This window comes from Callorhinus ursinus, unplaced genomic scaffold, assembly GCF_003265705.2.
Source record: "Callorhinus ursinus isolate GAN/ISIS: 27379988/994484 unplaced genomic scaffold, GSC_fseal_2.0 scaffold12, whole genome shotgun sequence".
In the NCBI taxonomy this organism is placed as follows: Eukaryota; Metazoa; Chordata; class Mammalia; order Carnivora; family Otariidae; genus Callorhinus; species Callorhinus ursinus.
This window is the reverse complement of record NW_027397074.1, coordinates 77,934,257-77,958,355: the sequence shown is the minus strand read 5'-3', so window position 1 is coordinate 77,958,355 and position 24,099 is coordinate 77,934,257. Positions and strand designations below refer to the sequence as shown.

General features: G+C 37.0%; 1 protein-coding gene across 9 annotated transcripts in view; it reads left to right on the top strand.

The window, feature by feature from the left end:
• BRAF (B-Raf proto-oncogene, serine/threonine kinase) overlaps positions 1 to 24,099 on the top strand; it is a 180,814-nt gene that overhangs the window by 131,688 nt on the left and 25,027 nt on the right. For 5 of the 9 annotated variants that reach the window (XM_073899288.1, XM_073899286.1, XM_073899285.1 and 2 more), the window contains 6 exons: positions 5,327 to 5,362; positions 5,694 to 5,730; positions 9,408 to 9,544; positions 9,786 to 9,903; positions 11,816 to 11,900; positions 13,015 to 13,191. In XM_073899288.1, the coding sequence (XP_073755389.1) occupies positions 5,327 to 5,362; positions 5,694 to 5,730; positions 9,408 to 9,544; positions 9,786 to 9,903; positions 11,816 to 11,900; positions 13,015 to 13,191 (590 nt within the window). Of the gene's footprint in view, positions 1 to 5,326; positions 5,363 to 5,693; positions 5,731 to 7,131; positions 7,252 to 9,407; positions 9,545 to 9,785; positions 9,904 to 11,815; positions 11,901 to 13,014; positions 13,192 to 17,447; positions 17,626 to 24,099 lie in introns of those variants that run through there. The other 4 variants (XM_073899292.1, XM_073899290.1, XM_073899291.1 and 1 more) reach the window with 4 other exon arrangements.

Genomic DNA, 24,099 nt, shown 5'->3' with positions numbered 1-24,099 from the left:
AGTATCAAAGGATTGATAGAGGCCCTTCAGGGAATTGATGAAGCCCTCTAAAATTTTTATAAAGATTGATTGATTTTAAAGAAAGAGAGAGAGCATGAGCAGGTAAAGGGACAGAGGCAGAGGGAGAGAACCCTCAAGCAGATTGCCCCGCTGAGTGCAGAGCCCAGCACAGGGAGGGCTCCATCTCAGGACCCTGTGATCATAACCTGAGTCAAAACCAAGAGTCAGCTATTTAACTGACTGAGTCACCCAGATGCCCCTACAATTTTTATAAAAATGATTACGCCTGTGATGTAAAAGATGAATATGAAATTGAGGATTTCAGTTTGTTCTATCAAAACTTTTGCATTATGAACAAAAAAAACTTGATTTCTGTGTTCTGAGAATTAGCATATTGAAATGATAACTTAAAATTTATTTTTTTTAAAGATTTTATTTATTTGAGAGAGAGAGAATGAGAGATAGAGAGCATGAGAGGGAAGAGGGTCAGAGGGAGAAGCAGACTCCCTGCTGAGCAGGGAGCCCGATGTGGGACTCGATCCCGGGACTCCAAGATCATGACCTGAGCTGAAGGCAGTCGCTTAACCAACTGAGCCACCCAGGCGCCCTGTTAACTTAAAATTTATTGGGGCACTTGTGTGGCTCAGTCAGTTGGGTGGCCAACTCTTTTTTTTTTTTAAGATTTTATTTATTTATTTGACAGAGACATAGCGAGAGAGGGAACACAAGCAGGGGGAGTGGGAGAGGGAGAAACAGGCTTCCCCGCAGAGCAGGGAGCCCGATGTGAGGCTTGATCCCAGGACCCTGGGATCACGACCTGAGCCGAAGGCAGACGTTTAATGACTGACCCGCCCAGGTGCCCCTGGGTGGCCAACTCTTGATTTCAGCTCAGGTCATGATCTCAGCGTCCTGGGATCAAGCCCTACATCGCATCGGGCTCAGCGTGGAGTCTGCTTCAGGATTCTCTCTCTCCCTCTTCCCTTCCCCCCACCCCCCTCTCTCAAATAAATAAATCTTTAAAAAATAACAAAATTTATGGGGCACCTGGGTGGCTCAGTCGTTAAGCTTCTGCCTTTGGCTCAGGTCATTATCCCAGGTCCTGGGATCGAGCCCCGCATTGGGCTCTCTGCTCTGCAGGAAGCCTGCCTCTCCCTCTCCCACTCCCCCTGCTTGTGTTCCCTCTCTCGCTGTGTCTCTGTCAAATAAATAAATAAAATCTTTAAAAAAAGTTTTTATTAAATGTAAAAGAAAAACTTTATTATAATTTTAATTTCATTTTTCAAGATAAATTTCTAAATTCTGGACTTTGTTCCCACTTTTTACTTTGAAATTTTTTTCTCTATTTTTATTGGATTCATTTTAAGTGGCCTTTTACTAATACCAATTTTTCTCAACTAATAAGGTCTTCCTTTATCTAGTTAGACCTGAATACAAAGGAAGAAAATGTAGGAGAGGGAAATATGGGAATAATGAGATTGTGAAATAAGAAATCAGATCTTCTAAGTTAGGTCTATTCTCATTATGTTCAAAATTGTAGCCATTTTTACTTTCAATACTAACATCGTTTTAGACTATTTCCCTCTGGACTTTTTTACACCTCTATCATCATCTGTTTCCTTGTTCCACAACTTTCATTGCTTTGCACTGATTTTAAGATAATATATAAATTCTTTAGCATTTTCATTCAGTTTCAGTCATTTCATTCAGCTCCAATCATTATCATTTATTATTCTAGTAAACAAGGTTGTTTTGACTTGTTTTTGACATACTTGGCAATATTGGCTCTGGGATAGGCACTCTGACAACTGGGAATTAAGGATGAATTATAGCATGGTCTTTGACCTCAAAGAGGTCATAGTCTAATGGATGAATCAGACATATAAATAAATAGACATTAAAAATATATAGTGGTAGTTTATAGAAGAGGGTAATAAACTCTACATTGTTGTATATAGGAATATTTAACAGAGAAAGGATAACATTTAATCCACATTATAAAAGATGAATGCGTAGTTGATTAAGGACACTCAGTGGGGGTTTTAAAAAGAAAGGACATTTGTTAAGGAAATAGTATGTGCAAAAGTATGGAAGTACCTTTGCATGGGATGTAATTAATAGTTGATATTGTAGGAGTTTAAGACTCGGGAGAAGGGTAGGGAATGGTAGAAGACAACTAGGTAGGTAGAGTCCATACTGAAAGGCATTGTGTCTTACTTTAAGGTCTCTGTAGGAGTTGGTAGTAGAGAGTTTGAAAAATTTTGAGTGAGAGAGAAAGTGCTCAGCTCTATATTCTGGAAGAGTCTTGAATTCATGAGAGATTTGTAGGCAAGACTGTTAGGAATGATATTGAAAATGCCTACTGTTTATGTATGCTTACTCTATGGCAAGTACTATACTAAGAGCTTTACGTAAATTTTCTTACTCTGTCCCCATAAACACTCTTGGGTTAAGTACTATTTTTATTCTTATTTTACTGTTGAGAAAATTAGATTTGGGGAGGTTAAGAAACTTCCCAAGATCTCATCACTGATAAATGATTGAAATGGGGTAAAAACCTGCTTTTTCCTGTTTATGCTTAACCACTCTTCTGTAAAGTAGTAGAAGAAAGGGTTGAAAGAGATGAGAGGTAGAAGATAATGCCCACATTTCTCTGGCTTGGGTGAATAGACAGTATTTATTCCATTCATTAGGATAGGAAACACCAAAGGAAGAAGAACAGGACTTGTAGAAATGAAAATGGTAACTATTACTTTGAACATTTTGACAGTAAGATTTCTGAGGGACTTTACTGGTGTAGAAGTCCAGTAGCGCCTGGGTGGCTCAGTCGTTAAGCGTCTGCCTTCGGCTCAGGCTGGGATCGAGCCCCTCATCGGGCTCCCTGCTCAGCGGGAAGCCTGCTTCTCCCTCTCCCACTCCCCCTGCTGTGTTCCCTCTCTCACTGTCTCTCTCTGTCAAATAAATGAATAAAACTGTAAAAAAAAGGTAGCAGTTAAATATAAGGACCTTGAGTAGAGATACAGATTTTGGAGTAATTAGCATATTTGTCAGTTAAAACCATGAGTGTAAATGATATTACTCAGTATATGTAGAATATAGGGTAGAATGTAGGGTAGAATATGCAGCCCCATTGAATATTATTAACATTTGAGGTCCAGGCAGAGACTGTCGTTTTGTGTCTCTTTTGTGGGCTGCTCTTCCTAAGTCTAACTTCAGATAAGAGAAAGTAGTGTTGCAGAAGCAAAAGGGACTTCAGGAATGCTGAAGTAGTTGATGTCAGTTGCCAATGAGACTCAAATGTGATAAGGACTGAAAATGACTATTGGACTATATCATTTTGTCATTTTGACTTCATTGAGAACTGTTTTAGAGGGTTGGTGGAGGAGAGCAAGGCAGGTGAAGATGTGAGTTAAGTATCAGTTTTGAGAAGCTTCACTGTAAAGGAACAGGGGCTGTAGATTAAAGCAGGTTTGAGGGACAGTTGTTTTTAATGTGAGAGTCTTATGCATATTTGTAACTTGAGGGGAAGAAGCAAGAGAGAGGTTGAAAATAACAAGATAGGGAATAATTGATACAGTAAAGTTCCTTTAATGTGGAAACAAAGTTCCTTAGAGGCTATGAGGAATTAAAGATGGACATAGCTAGAACTCTACAGCTCTTTACAGGCTGTATGATCTTGGGCAAATGACTTAACCTTGAAGCTAGAAGTGTCTGCCTCTTACAGTGGTTTGAAAATTCTTACTGTGCCTTGCACATAGTAAGAATTCAGAAATTATAGCTAACATTACTGTGCAAATATTCGTAAATATAGGGGCAGAATAGAATGTTCTCTGATGGCTTCTGTTTTCTCTATCATGCTAAAGGGAAAAAATAATAAGTAGGAAAGGAACTATGGGAGATGAGAAAGAGTTTGAAATAGCCAGTATTGGAATAATAGAAGATCCTCTTTAACCTAGAACAAATAAAAAGATTGTTAAGGAGCTTTAAGAACAGATTGAAAAGTAGAAGTTTATGGTGCAGTAAGAGTGGAAAAAGCCAAAATTGGCTGATCCCTGGTTATGGGGAGTCACAAGGCTGGTGCAGCAAAAAGGAAAGGGATGTGGCCTTTCTGCCTTTGTCTTGTTCTTTCTGTACAGTAGGTCCTCTGTTCCCACCCCTCTACATTCCTCTCTATCCCTCAGACCCCAACTCATAGCTCATCTCTTGAAATGCTTCACCAGTGATCAGGGCTTATAGTTACTTATCCTTTGAACTTGTGTAGCACTAAGAATCTTTTCACGTGGGGCGCCTGGGTGGGTCAGTCGGTTAAGCGTCTGCCTTGGGCTTAGGTCATGATCCCAGGGTCCTGGGATCTAGCCCTGTGTTGGGCTCCCCGCCTTGCGGGAAGCCTGCTTTTCCCTCTCCCTCTGCCTACCACTCCCCCCCTGCATGTGCTCTCTCTCTCTGTCAAATGAATAAATAAAATCTTAAAAAAAAAAATCTTTTCACCCATACTATTTATTTGGCAGTTAACTAAGCATCTTTGGCACCTCTTTTGTTTTCTTGAGCTATTATTCTTATATTATTTAATTTCCATGTTTGTATGTCTTTCTTCCACTTAGATTACAATCTCTCAAGAACACAGAAAGTTAGTGACACCACCAGGATTTTATATTTATTGGTAGCCACACAACCCCTAATACCTAGCACCTTGTTTGCCAGATATATAAGTATTTGTTGGTTATTCTGTAGAAGATGTTGAAGGCTTTATATAATACATTGAACATGAGAGAAATGCATCTGTGGAATTTAGGTCTTGTAAACAAAAAGCTGCCTGTTTGCAAAGAGCCTTTGAGCCTGTTTAGAGACATTTGGGGCCATTCAATCCCTCATATTTAAGTTAAACTAGGTAAAAAACGAAGTTCTACCTATGAAGGTCCAAATTGCATTGCATTGCCAGTAGACTTGTCCCTCCCCAGCCCCAATATTATCTGTTGTAAAAAGCTATGTTTTAATCATAAGGACAGATTTTAACAAAACCCTTGTTTGAGCCATTTTGATTTTTTCCCTTCTCATGTTTCCTTATACATCTGTATTTTTATAATTGTAATCAATGTACATTTAATTTTATTTTTTTATCATATTGTAAACATGTTTCACAATATAAGCTTCATAATTATTTCAGTAGCTGCATAATACTTATTAAATTGATGCACCATAATTTATTCAACCCAAATGTTAGTATGTCTATAATAGGGAAATAATTATTTCTGATTTTTTTAGTATGATGAATAATGCTGCACTGGACATCCTTGTGCATATCATTTTTTCTTCTGAATTATTTCCTTAGGAAAAATTCCCAGAAGTGGAATTACAGGATCAAAGGGTATGAACATTTTATGGCTCTTAACATGTGCCGGTAGAATTTTTTTTTAAGAAGTGACACAGCCATTGGTTTTGAATGGCCTGAAATGGATTTCAGCATTTGATCAGGACTAATTATCCCTTCAATATAGGGTTAGGTTGGAAGTGCTTCCAAATGTTTATTTTATCATGTTGACCAGCTAATTTCATATTCTTTCTGTTTTGTGAAGTCATTATTAAGATAGGTATTATTTTGAATTTACCTCTCTGTTAATGGTTAGTGAAAAGTTGAGTGTTGTTATTACTTTCTTACCATATGCTTTGAATAAATATCCATTACTGTTTATTTGTAGGACTTGATTAGAGACCAAGGGTTTCGTAGTGATGGAGGTAAGTAGTGATTTCCATTTAAAAAAAAAAAAACTCAGAGAAAAATGCAATTGCTTTGCTGCTTGTCTCCTTTATATTTGCTTCTTCCATGAAACACAGACACAGAGAAAAATGTGTAGAGAAAGCCCCAGATATTTTTTGCTTTTCTTTATTATTTATCATTTATATCTAATAAAATTTTAACTGATTTATAAGATGAGTAGAGAAAAAGAGGACATAAAAGGGAGTCTTAAATGTACTGTCCACAATTTTAAAATCATCAAAGAGCCTTAACTATTTTACCCACTTTACTGATTTCTAACCATCTCGAAAACTCAAGACGCTAAATTTCCTTTGGGAGCCTCCACTAATACCAGTAATTGTTAACGATTGAGCTTAGAATCAGTTAAAACTTATTTTCCTATTTCATTCTTAGGAAGAATCCCTTAGATTGCCTGTCACAACTTCTCAGTTTGTTAGAATTGTCAGCGTCTTCTCTTCAGCTTTCTAGAATGATTTGGAATGCACATTGTATAGAATAGACCCTAATAGAAATCATATTGTCCTCTTATTAGTCCAGGATATAAAATAAGTAAATGAGAAATTGAGTTGAGATTTCTTACAGAATTTTCATCAGATATTCACTCTAGCACTCTGTGAAAATTGGGGACATAAAACATTGCTTAAGAAAGTACTTCTAAAGTAAGATTTTACCCCTATATAATGTTTTCCCAAAAATGGTATTTGAAACTATCTTGAAGATTTCTTCCAGGTGGCCCTCCATGCTTGCTTTTTCAGCTGTCTTCTATCTAATAAGGAAGACCTGCAGAACCTGTTTATCTTGTTGAGTCAGTCTCTTCACTGTGACCTGCTCTGTCTTCAAAATATCTAAGCCCAGACTTAAAGATATTTTATATTGAATAAACATTGTATAAACCATCTTTGTTATGTTTCTGTATACCTGTGAACCTGCCACAATGATAACCCTGCCTTATATACTGGATTTAGTGTTCACTTTAGCCTGTAGTTTAAAAAGTTGTAGTTTTTTTCCATTTGTTATTCCGTGAACCCGCCAATTAATGTTGCTGCCAGTTTGACTTTCATATGTCTTAATAACAGTGGCTTTTGATAATTTTGCCCAGTACATCCAGCATTTAAATGTTGCCATCATGTTAGCATCACAGAGTTAACTTAGTCATAAAAACTGCCTGCGTAGTACCAAAAATCAAATGGCATTTCTTGTCCTTTCTATGAGTCACTTTATAAAGTCATTGGGATTTTATGAAAACAAGCAGAATTTTTTAGACATCCAGAATTATTTTGTGAAGCAGGCTTCAGCTCATTTATTCCCATGACTTCTTTCATTTCTTCTGTGTGTCTGTCTTCCTGTGTTTGCCTGCCCCTCTCTTTCTCTTCTAACAGCCCCTTTGAACCAGCTGATGCGCTGTCTTCGGAAATGCCAATCCCGGACTCCCAGTCCCCTCCTACATTCTGTCCCCAGTGAAATAGTGTTTGATTTTGAGCCTGGCCCAGTGTTCAGAGGTAGTTGGGCTCTTCTTTCTTGTTTTCACCCAAAGCAAACTAAATATAAACTACAGATACTGTTTGTGCCTCACCCTCACAGCGTGTGTTTGTAAGTGTGAGAGTTTTCAGTACTAAATTTCTGCTTGGCCTGGCTGGAATGCTCTGAATGTGCTTCTCACACATACTCACTACCACAAGCTTTCTGTATGCTATCTGTCATAAATTTTTAAAAGCAAGAAAATTCTGAGCTGAGATGTCCATCTTGTTTTTTGTTATATTACTTACTTTTTGGTCTTGATAACTTCTTAAACTCAGTGGGTGGCAATAAATAATGTATGTTGGGGCGGGAGTGTCCTTCAATCTGAATTACTTTTATTTTAATCTATTTAGTCAGTAGCCTTTATGACTATTAATATTTGTTACCAATTTGTGTGGTTTTTAAAAAAGTAAAAATGGAAATCCCAGTTAGGAGATTTTGCTAGACTTTTGGCTTTATTTTTCTGTAATAGCAGGGTTCTTTTTTAAAATGTAGGACATGTACATCTTATATTATATCAAAGGTAGGGAGCATTAAAAAAGGTCTATAATATATTTGGGATATTTTAGCATACTTTAGAAAATTTCAGGGTTGACACTCTCACTTATGCCCTAATATGAGGGGGAAAGCTAACAGTATAATTTCACTCTTCCATTTCATCTTGCCTTTAATTAGCAGTTAAACTGATTTTCAAAGATTTAAGTCAAAATTCAGACAAGTATCTTGCTGTAGATATTTTTAAAGAATTACATTTACTGGCTTTTGCTAGTGTCTGTTACTTATTCTGAATGTAGTGGTGGTGTTTCAGATTTTTGCTCTCTCAACCCAACTGTTTCTCATAAAATCCATAGAATGGGCTAGAAGTCCTATAGTGCTGAGTAGTGTGACTGAAATAAGTAGTACAGTGCCGTCCTCAGTAGATCAGGATTATGAGGCCTGAGCAAGCAGTTAAGGCTTTAGGATGTTGAAAGTTATCAATGGAAATGGATTATGCTCTAGTTAAAGACATTGCAGATGCTATTTTCTCTTAGAAAATTGCATGTTAGATCATGGAAATTCCACATGATGACATGTGTGATGCAGTAATGATAAAATTCTATAGTTTTAACATTGAAATATAGTCATTGGTATCCTTATTCTTTGAAAGATAGTGACACCTCCCTACCCCCAAATAATAATCTTCTTTAAAAAAAAGAAAAAGATTCTCTGGAGATCTTTTTGTTCTGTATATGCAGATATTATTGGACATCTCAGTTCTACTTAGCTATACTCAGGCCCTACCAAGAGTCATTGGCCTAAACTCCTCTAAACCAGGTAGATGAACTTGAGATTTTTGTTTAGTCAGCATTTGGAAAAGGATGCGGCCCTGCCAACTGAGTCTACTTACAGTGTACCTGTTGGGCTCACTTGGTTGATAGGATATTTCCATTTGTAGTAAATTGGCCAAGAGGCCATAGCACTTACTTTGCTCTGACTTTGTATGGGTAGTGATTTTTTCAGAAAATCTTGAGAAACCTGCTTGGCTTTGTTTATATTAACTTTGTTGTATAGGTAACAAATAATCTTTGTTTAGTAGAATAGGAATCTAGGAACCAATGAACTGACCAATATTTCTAACTATTTGAGTTAAATAGTATAGGATTTTTAAAGTTTTAGTGGCTAAAATGACAGAGCCAGATATTCTTAACATTAAGGCCATTATTATGTTTCCTTTTAGGAGTTTCCATCTGTTTTTATATTGATTGGCTATTGAGGTAACATAAAATAGTTACAAGGATGTTTTTAAGTTGATTTTACTTCTTTTTATCAAAGAAACAAAAACTTGAGAGTATTGTTTTAGTATTGATCTCTTACTTTAGAAGGATTATTTTTCTTCTGCCCTCTGTACCAATAAGCAGAGTTTGTATCTGTAATCAGATGTTTTAAAAGTCATTAAATTGGCCAGAAAACTAATAGAAATTATAGTGCAAATCACCAAATGAAGACTCTTTCTTGGCCTGTCATTTCCAAAAGGTGTATATTTAAAGATACGCTGCATTTTTAAAAGAAGTCTAAATCTGTCCCCACCCTCTGCCCCCAATAAATTAATGACCTTGATCCTCCTTTAATAGATATGTTTTTCATTTCACTAACTTAGGATCAACCACAGGTTTGTCTGCCACCCCCCCTGCCTCATTGCCTGGCTCACTCACTAATGTAAAAGCGTTACAGAAATCTCCAGGACCTCAGCGGGAAAGGAAATCATCTTCATCCTCAGAAGATAGGAATCGAATGGTGAGAATATATGATATCTTTTTTCCTCTAAGTTCTTTTGTTTTATAAGTCATGGCTAAATGTAATGTCACCTTTTGGATTGTATGTTATATAGTGATGTATGATATGTCAGTATGTGAAGAATTCCCTTAATGAAATAAATGTAAGAGCTGATAGCTTTTTGCTTAAAGCATTCCCACACACTGATTTTTGCTCTCTTTTTTGTTTGCTTTGGCATGACTTTTGCACAAATTTTACCAAGAAAACCCTTGGTAGACGGGATTCAAGTGATGATTGGGAGATTCCTGATGGGCAGATCACAGTGGGACAGAGAATTGGATCTGGGTCATTTGGGACAGTCTACAAGGGAAAGTGGCACGGTATGTATGTAATACAGTGACACACAAATTAAAACGGGACATGTTTAACAACTTCTATAGAAAAATATCAAAGGGAATATTTACTGTTTGCATCATTAAGCTATTTTGATCAGATTCAAGAGTCCTCCAAAGGGTTTCTAACAAAAATTATGGGAAATAAAAAACTGGATTCATAGCAACCAGGACTCTTACCATTAGAGTAATAATTTTTAAAGATAATTCTCTAGGAGAGCTATGCCCTGAGATTTTTTTGTCTTTTAGAAGTTTTTTTGCTGATTTTCTTTGTACTGTAAACCACAAGTAAACATTAAAAGTATACTTACCAAAGGAGGAAATAGCCAATAAACATATTAAAATGTTTAGCCTCACTAGTTATCAAAGAATTGCAAAATCAAAAACTAGAAATCATTATTTGCTTCTCAAGTGGACAGATATTTTTTTTTAATTGACCATGTTTATAACTGTGATTGTAACACTGCTGGTAGAAAAATAAATTGTTACAGATTTTCCAGAGGGCACTTTGTCCAAATGTATGTTGAGCTAACAATTCCATTTATAGAACTACAACTAATTGGACAGAAACAAACAGATGTGTGTGCAAGTATATTCATTAGAGACTTAATATTGATGGAAACTGGAAATAAACTTACATGTTCATTAATAGAGGACAGGATAAATTGATAATCTGCATATATGATTCTATAGACATGAAATAGTGTGATAGATCTCTGTTTATTGATACAGAAAGCTGTCCGTGGTATATTGAATTTTACAAAGCAGCATGTGTAATACTTCATATTATGATACTACCTAGAAATAAATATATAACAAAATTAAAAATGACCATCAATATTTTAATATATATCTTTTTAGGTTATCTTTTCATATGTATTCATAAATATTCACATTGCATACATATAAAAGCCTAATAGGATGTTTATCAGTATGTTAACAATGATCATTTCTGAGTGACAGATTATAAGTGATTTTGATTTTATGTTCTCAAAATCTCAAAATCAAAATATTACTTTGATAATCAGGAAAAATCAATAATTACATCAAAGTATAATATATCTGTAAAAAAGTACAAGATTCATCTGTATTATTGTGTGTGGTTGTAGGTCATTCTCTGTGTAGTATTCATTGTGTGACTATACCATGATTTCTTTTTCGATCTCTACTGTATGATGAGCATTTGAATAGTTTCCAGTTTAGGGCTAATATGAATACTGCTGCTGTGAATATTCTTAGTACATGTATGGTGAACATATGTTCCATTTTTGCTGGGTATATACCTAAGAAAGAATTGTGGGACCACTGGATATACATATGTTCGGTTTTAGTAGATGCTGCCAGAAGTCTTTCAAGTGGTTGTACCATTTAACACATCCACTGGCAGTGTGTAAGCGTTCTACCTGTTTCACATGAAATTGTGTTTTTTTAAATTACAATTTAAATAATTTTCCTAAGCAAAAGAAGGTGATCCGCGGATTTGAAAAACATATTAAGTACTCTGCTAAGGAAATTTTGCAGTTTTCTCTTTCAGCCAAGCTACACTGGGCCTGTCATTGGTAGTTTCAACATTCAATTAATAAAAGCATCTAGTTTAATATTGTTAAATAACCAGGAAAATACTATGGGTACTTAATTGGTTAAATTAATTTCCAGGGGAAAAACAACATTGGCTATTTTTTTGGGTTGGTATTTTGAAATACTAATATAGGAGTATCATTGTTCACTTAGTTTTTATCCTTAGAAAATTAATGCATTTTAGGAAGTCATCATTTATATGCACTTTAATAATGATATGGATTTAAGGTCATGGTAATTAGTGAAAATACCCAACAGTTTTTTTTATATTTTTTAAGTTTAAAAAATTGGAATGACATTTGGAATAACACTTCTTTTTCAGGTGATGTGGCAGTGAAAATGTTGAATGTGACAGCACCCACACCTCAGCAGTTACAGGCCTTCAAAAATGAAGTAGGAGTACTCAGGTGAGCATGTGTGAATTACTGTTTTCCAAAGAAGTTATCTTCATCTTCTGTTTTCCAGTGACAGCTGCTGGTGGCTTTACAGTTTTACTAAAAGTGGATAAAATGGAGCTTGTCTGAGTATATTTTGTCTTTAACTATATTCTTCAAGTGGTGTACAATATTATGTGGTGTAACCGATGGAAAAATTAATCCTAGAGTGAATTAATAGAAATACAGTATTCTGATCATGGGAAATCATATCACCACTTAGCAAAATAATACTCTCAAAATTCTAAACTTACCAGAACACATTTAAAGATTATATCAAGCCCTGGAACTTGAGAAACATTAACAAACTAGAGTATATCCAGGCAAGGACAACTTAGATGAGGAGTATTCTGGTACTATAACTTTTAGGGGAAAAACAGTCAACAGAACTGAGGATATTTGGGTCCATTGAAGGCCATTATGTTCAAGAGGGTACAAACTTACTCTGTTTTATTCCAGAGAGCAGAACAGGAAAGCCAGTGGTGGAAGTTGTAGGGAAATGATTTTTTTTCAACCTCAAAGAACTTTGTAAGACTAGAACCACTTAAGAAACAAAAAAAAAAGGAAGTGGGGGAAATAAGCTATAATCTCAGTGATGAACTTCACATAATTGAAGGTAATTAAGCAACCTCCAGTTGCCCATCTGTGAGGTATATTAAAATTTAAGACCTTTCTGAAAGGGGTAGGATATTAGACTAGACAGTTCCTACAGTCATTTCTAAACTTATCCTTCTGTTGTCTTTTTTTTAAAGATTTATTTATTTATTTTAGAGAGAGCATACACACACGTGAGTGGGAGGAAGGGCAGAGAGAAAGAATCTCAAGCAAACTCCCACTGAGCGAGGAGCCCAGGGAGCATAGAGCAGGAGGCAGGGCTCCATCTCACCACCCTGAGATCATGACCTGAGCCAAAACCAAGAGTCGAATGCTTAACCGACTGAGCTACCCAGGCGCCCCTCCATTGTCTTTTTTAAAATACTTTTTTCTAACAATATCTTACTGATAATTAGTCTGCTTTGGCCCACTTTTTAAACATTTGCTGAAGTTTATCAAACTTTGCTACTTACTGACATTTTTCCTTTTATAGGAAAACTCGACATGTGAATATCCTACTCTTCATGGGCTATTCAACAAAGCCCCAACTAGCTATTGTTACCCAGTGGTGTGAGGGCTCCAGCTTATATCACCATCTCCACATCATCGAGACCAAATTCGAGATGATCAAGCTTATAGATATTGCACGGCAGACTGCGCAGGGCATGGAGTAAGTTCCATTCTGTTAAATCTCTTGTAGAATATTTTTGAAGACCACTGATTTTAAAGGTTTTAGCTAATACTCTTTTGGGTTGCTTTTTAAATTACTGTCTAGTAACAAATGGACACTTTTAACTAATGGCTAACAATATGATAGTAAGAAATAAAATAGTATCTCTCTAGTACAGTCTTCAGAAACGCATATCAAGTATTTGATAGCAAATACATGACTGCAAATTTATGTTTAGCATGCAGTCATTTGTCAGTGAAGGTTCAGAAAACAAAACAGGCCAAAAAAAAAAAAAAAAAAACAACACAAAAAAAACCCTACTGAAAAGTCATTAACAGTTACTGAAGTGTACAAAATGATTGTTAAGTTATCCTTTCAATTTATTTTCTCCATGTACCCATATTTATTATTACAAAATGGTCATATGAGTGAAATAAAGTTAAATGAAAATCTGCATTTTGATCCTTTTTGAAGATTTCAAGCTGAGTTGTTCATATCCATTGAATTTTGCTATGTAATTTAAAAGATCAAAGGTTACTTGAATATAATTTATCATCAGTCGAAATAGGGAACCAACTGGGAGGATAAATTTTGCATGCAACTCTTTAAGTACAAATGAAGAGATAAATCAAAAGATAAAACTTAATAAATTTTGAAAGCACTTAGATGAAAAATTTTAAATGAGTAAAATACAAGTTTGAAAGCTCTGTGGGTAGTTTAAAAATATGTATGTGTCTTAAATTTACATTTTATAATATACAAATGGCTTTCACATGCACAGGTCATTGTTATTTAATCTTTATAAATTGCTTTTATAAAGTACATATTTTTATTTGCTTTTACAGATAAGGAAACTCAGGCTTTTAAATGACTGTCTAGGCTCCCTGTTCAGCAGGGAGTCTGCTTCTCCCTCTGACCCTCTTCCCTCTCATGCTCTCTTTCTCTCTCTCTCTCAAATAAATAAAATCTTTAAAAATAAATAAATAAATAAATAAATGACTGTCTAAAGCTGCACATTTAATAAGCAACAGCAAAGGTGTTTAACTCAGAACCTGACTCCCAAGCCATTATACTTTTCCCATATTCACTATGCTACTTTTACATTTTAAAATTAGAATAAAAGGATAAAAGTGTACCTGTGTACTGACATATAGAGCTCTCTGACTCAAGATCACTTAGAGCAAGTAAGCATAGGACCAGGACTCAAAATCAGATCTGGCTCTTACCTCTTCCCATTGAACTGTCACCGTCTCTGTCTCCAAACTGGGCAATATATCTGTAATTTAGAGTGTTTACAAGCCTCTGTGCAGCCAAAATGCTTATTACAGCAAATGATTACCTATTCAGTAACAGTCCCACTTACCCTCTAGACTTAAAATAATCTCAGCCTTTCATATAAGGTAGAATCTGAATCTGTTCAAATCTGAAAGGTATATTAAACTCTTGTAGAGAGTAAACCCTGGCAAAAATACTGAACATTGGTAGAAAAAAAAAGCTTATTCTGCTCCCATCCCACCAGTCTCTTCGTTGTTTCTTCAGCAAGCCAAGCCTGCTCCCTCTTTATAGCCTTTGTACTTGCTATTTTTCTCTTTGGGATACTTAGTCCACAGATATCCATAGAGCTTCTCCCTTATGTCTCTATTCAGATGTCACCTTTTAAAAGAAGACTTCTCGGGGCGCCTGGGTGGCTCAGTTGGTTATGCGTCTGCCTTTGGCTCAGGTCATGATCCCGGGGCCCTGGGATCAAGTCCTGCGTTGGGCTCCCTGCTCAGCAAGGAGTCTGTTTCTCCCTCTGCTCCTAGCCCTGCTCGTGCTCTCTCTCTCTATCAAATAATTAAATAAAATCTTAAAAAAGAAAAAAAATATCAAGGAAAGGGAAAATAGTCAAAGAGTAATAAAAGAATAACAAAGGGAAAAAGCTTTTGCTATAAACAGAGGCAACAAAGAACAGTATTAGAAATTGTGATGGGGTAGTGAAGTGCCAGTATTGATAGAGACAAGAAGTAACCATAGAGAGGACATTATCAAAATGGAGTAGTTCTGTAGTCTGGGGAATAGTGAAGAGGCAATATGTTACCATTGCTTTACAGTCTGAGTTCTGTAAGCATAACCTTGACATCTATGTACTCTGAAATACTTGGCTTACATTTTTAGGTAACTATATAACGAGTGTACCTGGTTATGAATGCAGATCATCCTATCAGTTTATCCTAGATTTAATACTAAAAAAGTATTGGTCGTAAATTTTAAGCCTTCTAGCAAGAGTTGTTTTATTACCAGCTTTAACCAAAGAAGATACAGTTCCTATTTTTCCTTTCTGTTGTTTTTTTTTTTCTTTTTTCCTTTCTGTTCTTAGTAAGACAATAACACGCCACTAGTTAAATATACTGACACATCTTTAGTTTCCAAAGGCTTTGGCAGATGTGGGTTTTCAGTTAAGGTGACAGATTTTTGCTGTCTCTTGAAACTCCACTAAAACTATAATCAAGGAATTTTTGTAAGCATGAACATATAAGGATGGAGACAACAGAGAGGAAGGAAACAAAAACAACATTTTGAAAGCCAGAAAGTAAATGGAGAAGTGGTAATGGACTTAATACACCTAAAAAAGCTAAATCCCTAGGTGGCAAGGGGGAAATGAAAACCAGCCTGATCGGCAGTGCCAGGTATCTTCAGAAGAGGGAAGGCACATAAGTGAGAAAGCATATCTGATCATCTCTGTATCCTGTCTCCTGCTCTGTGTCACTGGGTGACTGCCTCATCCCTTCCCTGGCAGTAGACTTTTATTCTTTGGAGAGAGGAAAACCAGTTATGTCTGGACTGGGGACATGGACATAGGTATTTTACCAGAAACAGGGGGACTGAGTGACTGCTTTCTGAAGGATGAATGGAGAGTTTCCCAGCACTCTCTTTTCAGTGATTACCAGAGTGCTGGCAGTCAGACCTTCCCCTTCAGGCAGGAGATTGGGAGAGTCTTCTCTGAAGAAACTTACCAGCCAAGGGGGAAAAACCCAGAGGTAGCGATATCAGAGATTCCACCTAGATCACTGTACAGGAAAGTTCAAAAACAAGAAGCCCTCTGTAGATTCAAACCTTTCAGACAGTTTGTTGCACCTTCACTTAGTCTGGGTAAGACATTATCTCTGGATCATCAAACATCAAGTGTTAAAGTTTCGGATGCCAATGACAGAGACCAAAAAAATGAGAGTTAAAAAGGCAACTAGCAGGGTGCCTGGGTGACTCAGTTGGTTTTCAGTGTCTGCCTTCAGCTCAGGGTCCTGGGATAGAGCCCCATGTCGGGCTCTCTGCTCAGTGGGGAGTCTGCTTCTCTCTCTCCTCTCTCTCTCCCTCTGCTCCCCCCTTCTCATGCTCTCTCTCAAATAAATATATAAAGTCTTTAAAAAATAAATAAATAGGCAACTAGGAATAAACAAACACAATACAAGGAGCAGAGATGCCCCTCTCCCCCAAAACCCTATTCTTTTCCTCAGAGATGAAAGAAGAGTTTTTATTCATAAAGCAAGAATAGATGGTTTATAAGGAACATTTGGATAATAACAATAGCAACAATGTTAAAATGTTGATATTGTAGTCCACTGCAAATTATATGCTTTGCAGTTATTTAAACCTTTAAATGTCTGATCCCTCCTTCCCTGTCCTCCACCATCATTTCACAAAGGACAGAACAGGGGTGCCTGGGTGGCTCAGTCAGTTAAGCATCTACCTTCAGCTCAGGTCATGATCCCAGGGTCCTGGCATCGAGCCCTGCATTGGGCTCCCTGCTCAGTGGGGAGCACTTCTCCCTCCACCCCTCCCTCCTGCTTGTGAGCTCTCTCTCTCTCACTGTCTCTTGGATAAATAAATAAAATATTTAAAACAAAACAAAACAAAGGACAGAGCAAACTAGATGTAGCTAACTGATAAGTCCATAGACTATTTAAATAGCTACCTAATAATGTACCTTTTTGCAAAGCCCTCATTCAAAATAGTGTGCCCCCTGAATGTTTTCCAGATGTTGTTGATCTTTTCTGACTCCTTTCTAAAATGTATTTTGAAGTCAGAGGGTATAAGCAGAATAAGAGCATACTAACTCATTCATTGTATGAGGTGCTGGGGTTAGTCATTCATAGTATAAAACCTTCAGTAATTAAGAAAGTCGAATCATTGGGAGTTTTAAATGTGTCGCCTTTATTGGATTACAGAATATAAGCAGATGGGTGACATTTTTTCTTTGTGGTTTTTTCTTCTCTTCTCAGTGAAGGATCATTTCTGATTCCTATATTTCCCTGTGGAGAGCAGAGCTGTTCTCAGGGTATGCTAATGAGAGTCCCACTCTTTAGGAATCAGGGTCAGTATAGTATGTTTATCATCTTCTCACCTGACAGTCATTGTTTCAGCCCAAGGACCAAGGTATTTTAAGAATATTACCAAAAAAACTTTCAGGAATGGTCAGTTTGTCATGCCATTTCTTTTGCAGGACTTTTAATTTTAGTATAATATTTATGGTATAATTTTTAATTTAGCTCTGTCAGAAAATTTACTAAATGTTAAATCAAGACAAAGTTGTGGTCTGTTGTTATACATACAAAAGTGTTATATTCTGAAGAAAGATAATAAAAAATTATTTGGGGATAAATCCTCACTATTTTTTTAAATAATGAAGAGTATGCCTTCCTTACTTAAATACAAACTTAGTTGAAAGATAGAAGGATAGATTAAAGCTGAACAGTTAGTGAATGTGTATTAATGATTGAAAACAATTCCAGCTGATTAAGGAGTAATACATAGTAAACATGATTTTCCAGTGGATAAGAATAACAGAAAAGAGGATACTGATAATCAGAAAAATACAAACTAAAACAAAGAAGTAACATTTTTACCCACTGGAATTGGCAAAATACTTAAATTCTGACAAAATCATGTGTTGGTAAAGATTGGGGGAATTGCTTACTGGCACACACCTGAGGCAGCCAGCCATACTGGGGGCGTATCAGAAGTACCTGTTAAAATAGAAAATCCCTGATCTACCCCCAAGAAACACCAGCTTTTGTTTTAAAAAGATGTGTATAGGAAGAGATGTATCACAGGAAAATATGTAATAGTGAAAAATTGGAAACACAAATGTCCATCAGAGGACTTAGATAAGTAAAATACTGCAGAAAGGAATACAGCAGAAAAGAATTGCATATGTGTATCAGTATCAGCTTTAAAATAGTGCCAAATGAGAAAAGAAGCTAAAGCATGAGACCACTTAAAATTTCAAAAAAAAATTGTATATATATGTAAATTTTTTTAGGAGTGGCATATATATGTATGCAACGTATTAAAATAAGGATTAGCAGACACATACCACATCTGGTAGTAGTTGTCTGCGAGAATGACAGAAGGGGTCAGGATGGGGACAGCCATCAAGGAGGGAAGGGCTTTAACTGTACCAAAACATTCTGATTGTTTCTTTTAATTAAAAAAAGACTCCACAGGTGTGTTTTACTTTCATAAGTTTTTTATAAGTATAAACTTTGAAAAAAGGCCAATGTGTAAAAATTTTAACAGGATTATGGTGAGAAATATGAGTGGTTGGTACAGTTTTTCTTAATTTCAAAATAAAAGTAATTGTAGGGATACAGAGTCAGTGTAGAACACTCAGAAAATATTATCTTTACTGGTCAGTAAGTATGTTGTGACCCCACCTCTGCTACATACTAGTAACTTACTCTCTCCCTCTGTTTTTTATACCAGCTGTGTTCTGTGATTTTTTATATATGTCGTAATGAATTTAGCAGGTACTTAACTATGTGCCAGACATTATTCTGTGTACTTTATGTATACTACCTCATGTAATCCTCAGCAGCCCTGTGAGGTACATCCTGCTATTATCTCCATTTACTTGTGAAGAAACTAGGGTTTAGAAAGATCATGTAACAGTTTGGCTCCAGGATACACTCTTTTACACCTTGCTGCTTCTCCATTTTAGTCAATCCTTTCAACACCTCAAGTGGGCCTTTAATGTAATACAGCAACCATACTTTTTTTTTTTTAAGATGGTTTATTCTTCCTCTCTCCTAGACGATGTCCTACCTTCTCTATCTTCAAACCTTCAACACCTCTCCTCCAAGAACAGTCAGCTGGTGACCTTGCTTGCCATTTCATTGAGAAAATCAGCATCACCTACCACATCTGCCTACCCACCTATATTCATGCTCTGTTTTTCTGGCTTAGTAGTAAGAGTGAAAGCCATCCCTTGCATTTAGTGTGCTGGATCCCCATCCTCTTTCCCTTACTCACTGACATCTTTTGAGTAAATCTCCCCTATTCATCTTCAGCTTTTCCTTTTCTACCGGATTTTCTCCTATTTAAAAAATCTTTCTTGGCGTGCCTGGCTGATTCAGTTGGAAGGGCATGCAACTCTTGATCTCAGGGTCATGAGTTCAAGCCTCATGTTAGATGTAGAGATTGTTTAAATAAATGAATAAATAAAAACTTTTAGAACATATAATAAATCTTTCTTATAATGCACATTTGGCAGAATGTTGACAACTGTTGAATCTAGGTGGAGAGCGTAGGGCGATTATTGTACTGTTATTTTCAGTCTTTACACTTAATTTCATAATAAAAAAGTTGTGGAGTCCCCTTCTTGATTCCATTTCCCACTCAAGCTATCACCTCATTCTTTTCTTGACAGTAAAACTTTTCAGAAGAGTTGTTGATATTCACTCTGTAATTTCTCTTCTCCCCTTTTATCTTGGCCCCCACTTCAGTCAGGCTTTTGCTCTGGTACTCCACCGAAATACCTCGTAGTAGATCCAGCGGTTAGATTGACAGTCCTCCATCTGTTTGTACTGCCGTTGATCACACCCTTCTCCAATGAAACCCATCTTTAATCCTTAGCTACTCAGAATCTGGTCCGAGTAGTTTCTGTACCACCTGGGAGCCTTTTAGGTGCCACCCAGATCTACTGAATTGGAGACTATATTTTAACAAAATCCCTAAATGGTTTGTATGCATGTCAAAATTTGAAAAGCACTGCTTTAAAGTGTGTTCTCCTGGTTTTCCTTCTACTCACTGTTCCTTTTCAGCTAGTTCTTCAACTCTTTACCCTCTATAAATATCGGCACCCTCCAGGAATCTCCATTCCCTTGGTGATCTCATCCAGTTTCATGGCTTGAAATACCATTTAATTACCATTTATATGCCAGTCTCCAGCCACTTCATTTCCTCTGAACTCCAAACTGTCATATCCAACTGTATCCTCCACATCTCTTGATTGTCTAATGGATATCTCAAATTTAGTATGTCTCCCACTGAGGACCTGACCTTTTTCCTCAAGCCTACTCTTCCTGCATTCCTTTCATCTCAGTGACTGGCAACTCTGTTCTGTCAGCTGCTTATGTCAACATTTTGTAGTTATTTTGACTCCTCTCTTTTTCTCACACCATACAACCAAACTATTATAAACTCCTGTTCACTCTGCCTTTTTTTTTCTTTAAGATTTTTTATTTATTTACTTGACAGGGAGAGAGCGAGCACGAGCGAGCAGGAGGAGCAACAGGGAGAGGGAGAAGCAGGTTCCCCGTTGAGTGGAGAGCCTTACATGGGGCTTGATCCCAGGACCCTGGGATAATACCCTGAGCCGAAGGCAGATGCTTAACCGATTGAGCCAACCAGGTGCCCCTCATTCTGTCTTAAAAGTACATCTAGAATCTTACAAGTTCTCATCACCTATTCTGCTATTCACCCTGATGGAAGCCACCATTATCTCTTGCCTGGATTAGTGCCCTGATTCCTCCTTTACCCACCTTCAATTTATCCTCAACACAGCACCCAGAATGTTTTTCTGGGGACTTAGCTCAGATTATGTTGCTCCTCTTCCCTTCCACTGTCCCACATTTCACTCAGAAAGAAAGTCAAAGTCCTTACAATAGTACTTCCTCAAAGTAACCACCACGACAACCCTCCTTGCTTTCTTATTACCTCTCTCAATTCACTTACTTCTCTTTGCCCTTTTGCAATTATTAGAATATGGGCCCTGCTTAGGGTCTTGCCCTTGCTAGTTCCTTTGCCTCCTCTCCCTCCTCTCCTTCCAATCTTTAATCCAAAGGTCCCTTGAAAAGAGGCCATCCCTGCCCTAAAATTACAACCCCCTGCAACTCAACATTTCCTGCCCCCCACTTACAGAATACTATATATTCTACTGATACATCTTTTTTCTTTTCTGTCTTCTGTACTAAAATGTGAGCACCTTGGGGTGAGGATTTTCTGCTTTATCTCCAAGACTTATAACAGTTGTTGCTTAGTACACAGGGGGCTTTCGCTAAACATGTGTTAAAAGAAAGAACCCCTTCAAGATCATTATTACCTCCCTTTTTTAGGTTAGGAATCTAAAGCTAAGAGGGATTATGTAATGTACCCAAGGTCATATGGCTAGTAAGTGATGTAGTTGGAATTCGAACCCAAGTCTTGTGTGCTCAAAACCCATGCCCTTTTCACTACACCTCTCTGGTTAGGTCATTTAAGTACTTCTTGGCTCTGGTTTTCCCATCAACATAAGTAGAATTATTGCCTTTTTGCTTGCCTCACAAAAAAACATGAAGGTTATGAAATTCAGTGATGCAGAAATACCCTGAAAACTTTAAAATGCTGTATGTGTACATGAGGGTGGTAGATACCGTTTTCTTTTAGAAGTTTCATAGTTTTTCAGGCCCCTGGGTGGCTCAGTCAGTTAATCATCTGCCTTCGGCTCAGGTCCTGATCTCAGGGTCCTGGGATTGAGGCCTACATCGGGCTCCCTGCTCAGCGGGGAGCCTGTTTCTCCCTCTGCTTGTGCTCTCTCTCTCTCTGTCAAATAAATATTTTAAAATATTTTTTAAAAATTTCATAGTTTTTGCTTTTAGTTTTAAGTCTTAAGTCCAATTCAGATTGGTTTTGTGTTTGGTATGAGGTAAGGATTGAAGATTTTTTTTCCCCATATGGATATCCCAGCAGCATTTGTTGAAATGACTATCCTTTCCTCCATTGAGCTACCTTGCTCTTATAAATAAATAAATATTATGCTTCTGATTTTGGACTTGTGAATGTTTGAGAATGAATTTTTATGAAGAGTAACATGGGGTTTTTTGTGGGGTTTTTTTTTAAGGATTTTATTTATTTGAGCAAGCAAGCAAGAGTGAAGGAGAGAGAGAGAACAAGCAGGGGGAGAGGCAGAGGGAGAGGGAGAAGCAAACTTCCCACTGAGCAGGGAGCCTGATGCCAGAATTGATTCCAGGACCCTGGGATCATGATCTGGGGCAAAGGCAGATGCTTAACCGACTGAGCCACCCAGGTACCCAACATGGTTTTGATATTGCATGTTTATAATACCTTCTCTTTTATTTTTGTTTTTTAGGCCAAAAACTTTAGAAGGTCTTATTTTCCGAAGGGGGATTATACCCTGTCTAATGGAGTTCCCACCTCAGAAACAAAAAAGACATAGACACATCATATTCATCAATTAGGAGATTCAATATTGTTAAGATGTTATCCTTCCCAAATTGATCTGTGGACTCATTGTGATTCCAATCAAAATCTTAGCAGACTTTTTTGTAGAAATTGGCCAGTTGATCATAAAATCTATATGGAAATGCAATGGCTAGAATAGTCAAGACAATTTTGAAAAAAATTGAAGTTCTCATGTTAGATTTCAAAACTTTGTATAAAGCCACTGTAATCAAGACCATGTGATACTGGCATAAGAATAGACATATAAGGGGCGCCTGGGTGGCTCAGTCATTAAGCGTCTGCCTTCGGCTCAGGTCATGATCCCAGGGTCCTGGGATCAAGCCCCACATCGGGCTCCCTGCTCGGCGAGAAGCCTGCTTCTCCCTCTCCCACTCCCCCTGCTTGTGTTCCCTCTCTCGCTGTGTCTCTCTCTGTCAAATAAATAAATAAAATCTTTAAAAAAAAAAAAGAATAGACATATAAATCCAAAAAAAAAAATAGAAAGCCTACACATATATCCATAGGTCTGTGGGCAATTGTTTTGGGGGGAAGGAAGGGTCAGTTTTTTTTTTTAAAGATACCAAGGCACAATTCGTGTGGAAAAGACAGTCCTTTCAACAAATATTAGTAGAACAACTGGACATCCATATAGAATAAATAAACCATTTGCCCTTACTGGACACAAGACATTAGTATTAACTTGAAATGGATCAAAGACTAAAAGCTGAAAATCTAAAACTTCTAGAAGAAACATAGGAGAAAACTTTGTAGCCTAAAAAAAAGGCAAAGATTTCTTAGGACACAAAAAGTAAGGATCGTATGAGAAAATATTCATAAATTGGACTTCATCGAAATTTAAAACTTGCCTTTTGAAAGACACTGTTTTAAAAAAAATGAGAAGACAAACTACATATTTAAAGAAAATGTTTGCAAGATACATTATCTGATTAAAAGACTTGTATTTGAACCATGTAAGAACTCTTACAACTCAGTAATAAGAAAAACTACCAGGGGCGCTTGGGTGGCTCAGTCGTTAAGCGTCTGCCTTCGGCTCAGGTCATGATCCCAGGGTCCTGGGATCGAGCCCCGCATCGGGTTACCTGCTCCGCAGGAAACCTGCTTCTCCCTCTCCCACTCCCCCTGCTTGTGTTCCCTCTCTCACTGTCTCTCTCTGTCAAATAAATAAATAAAATCCTTCAAAAAAAAAAAAAAAAACTACCAAACAAGAAAACGGACAGAAGATTGGAGTACTTTATTAAAAAGGCATAAGAATGGCAAATGAACACATGCAAAGATGTTCACCATCATTAGACATTAGGGAAAAGGAAATTAAAACTACAAGACACCACTGCACACTCACTAGAATGCTTATAGTCAAAACCATCTATACCGAGTATTGGCAAGGATGCAGAGCAACCAGAACTCTTACACACT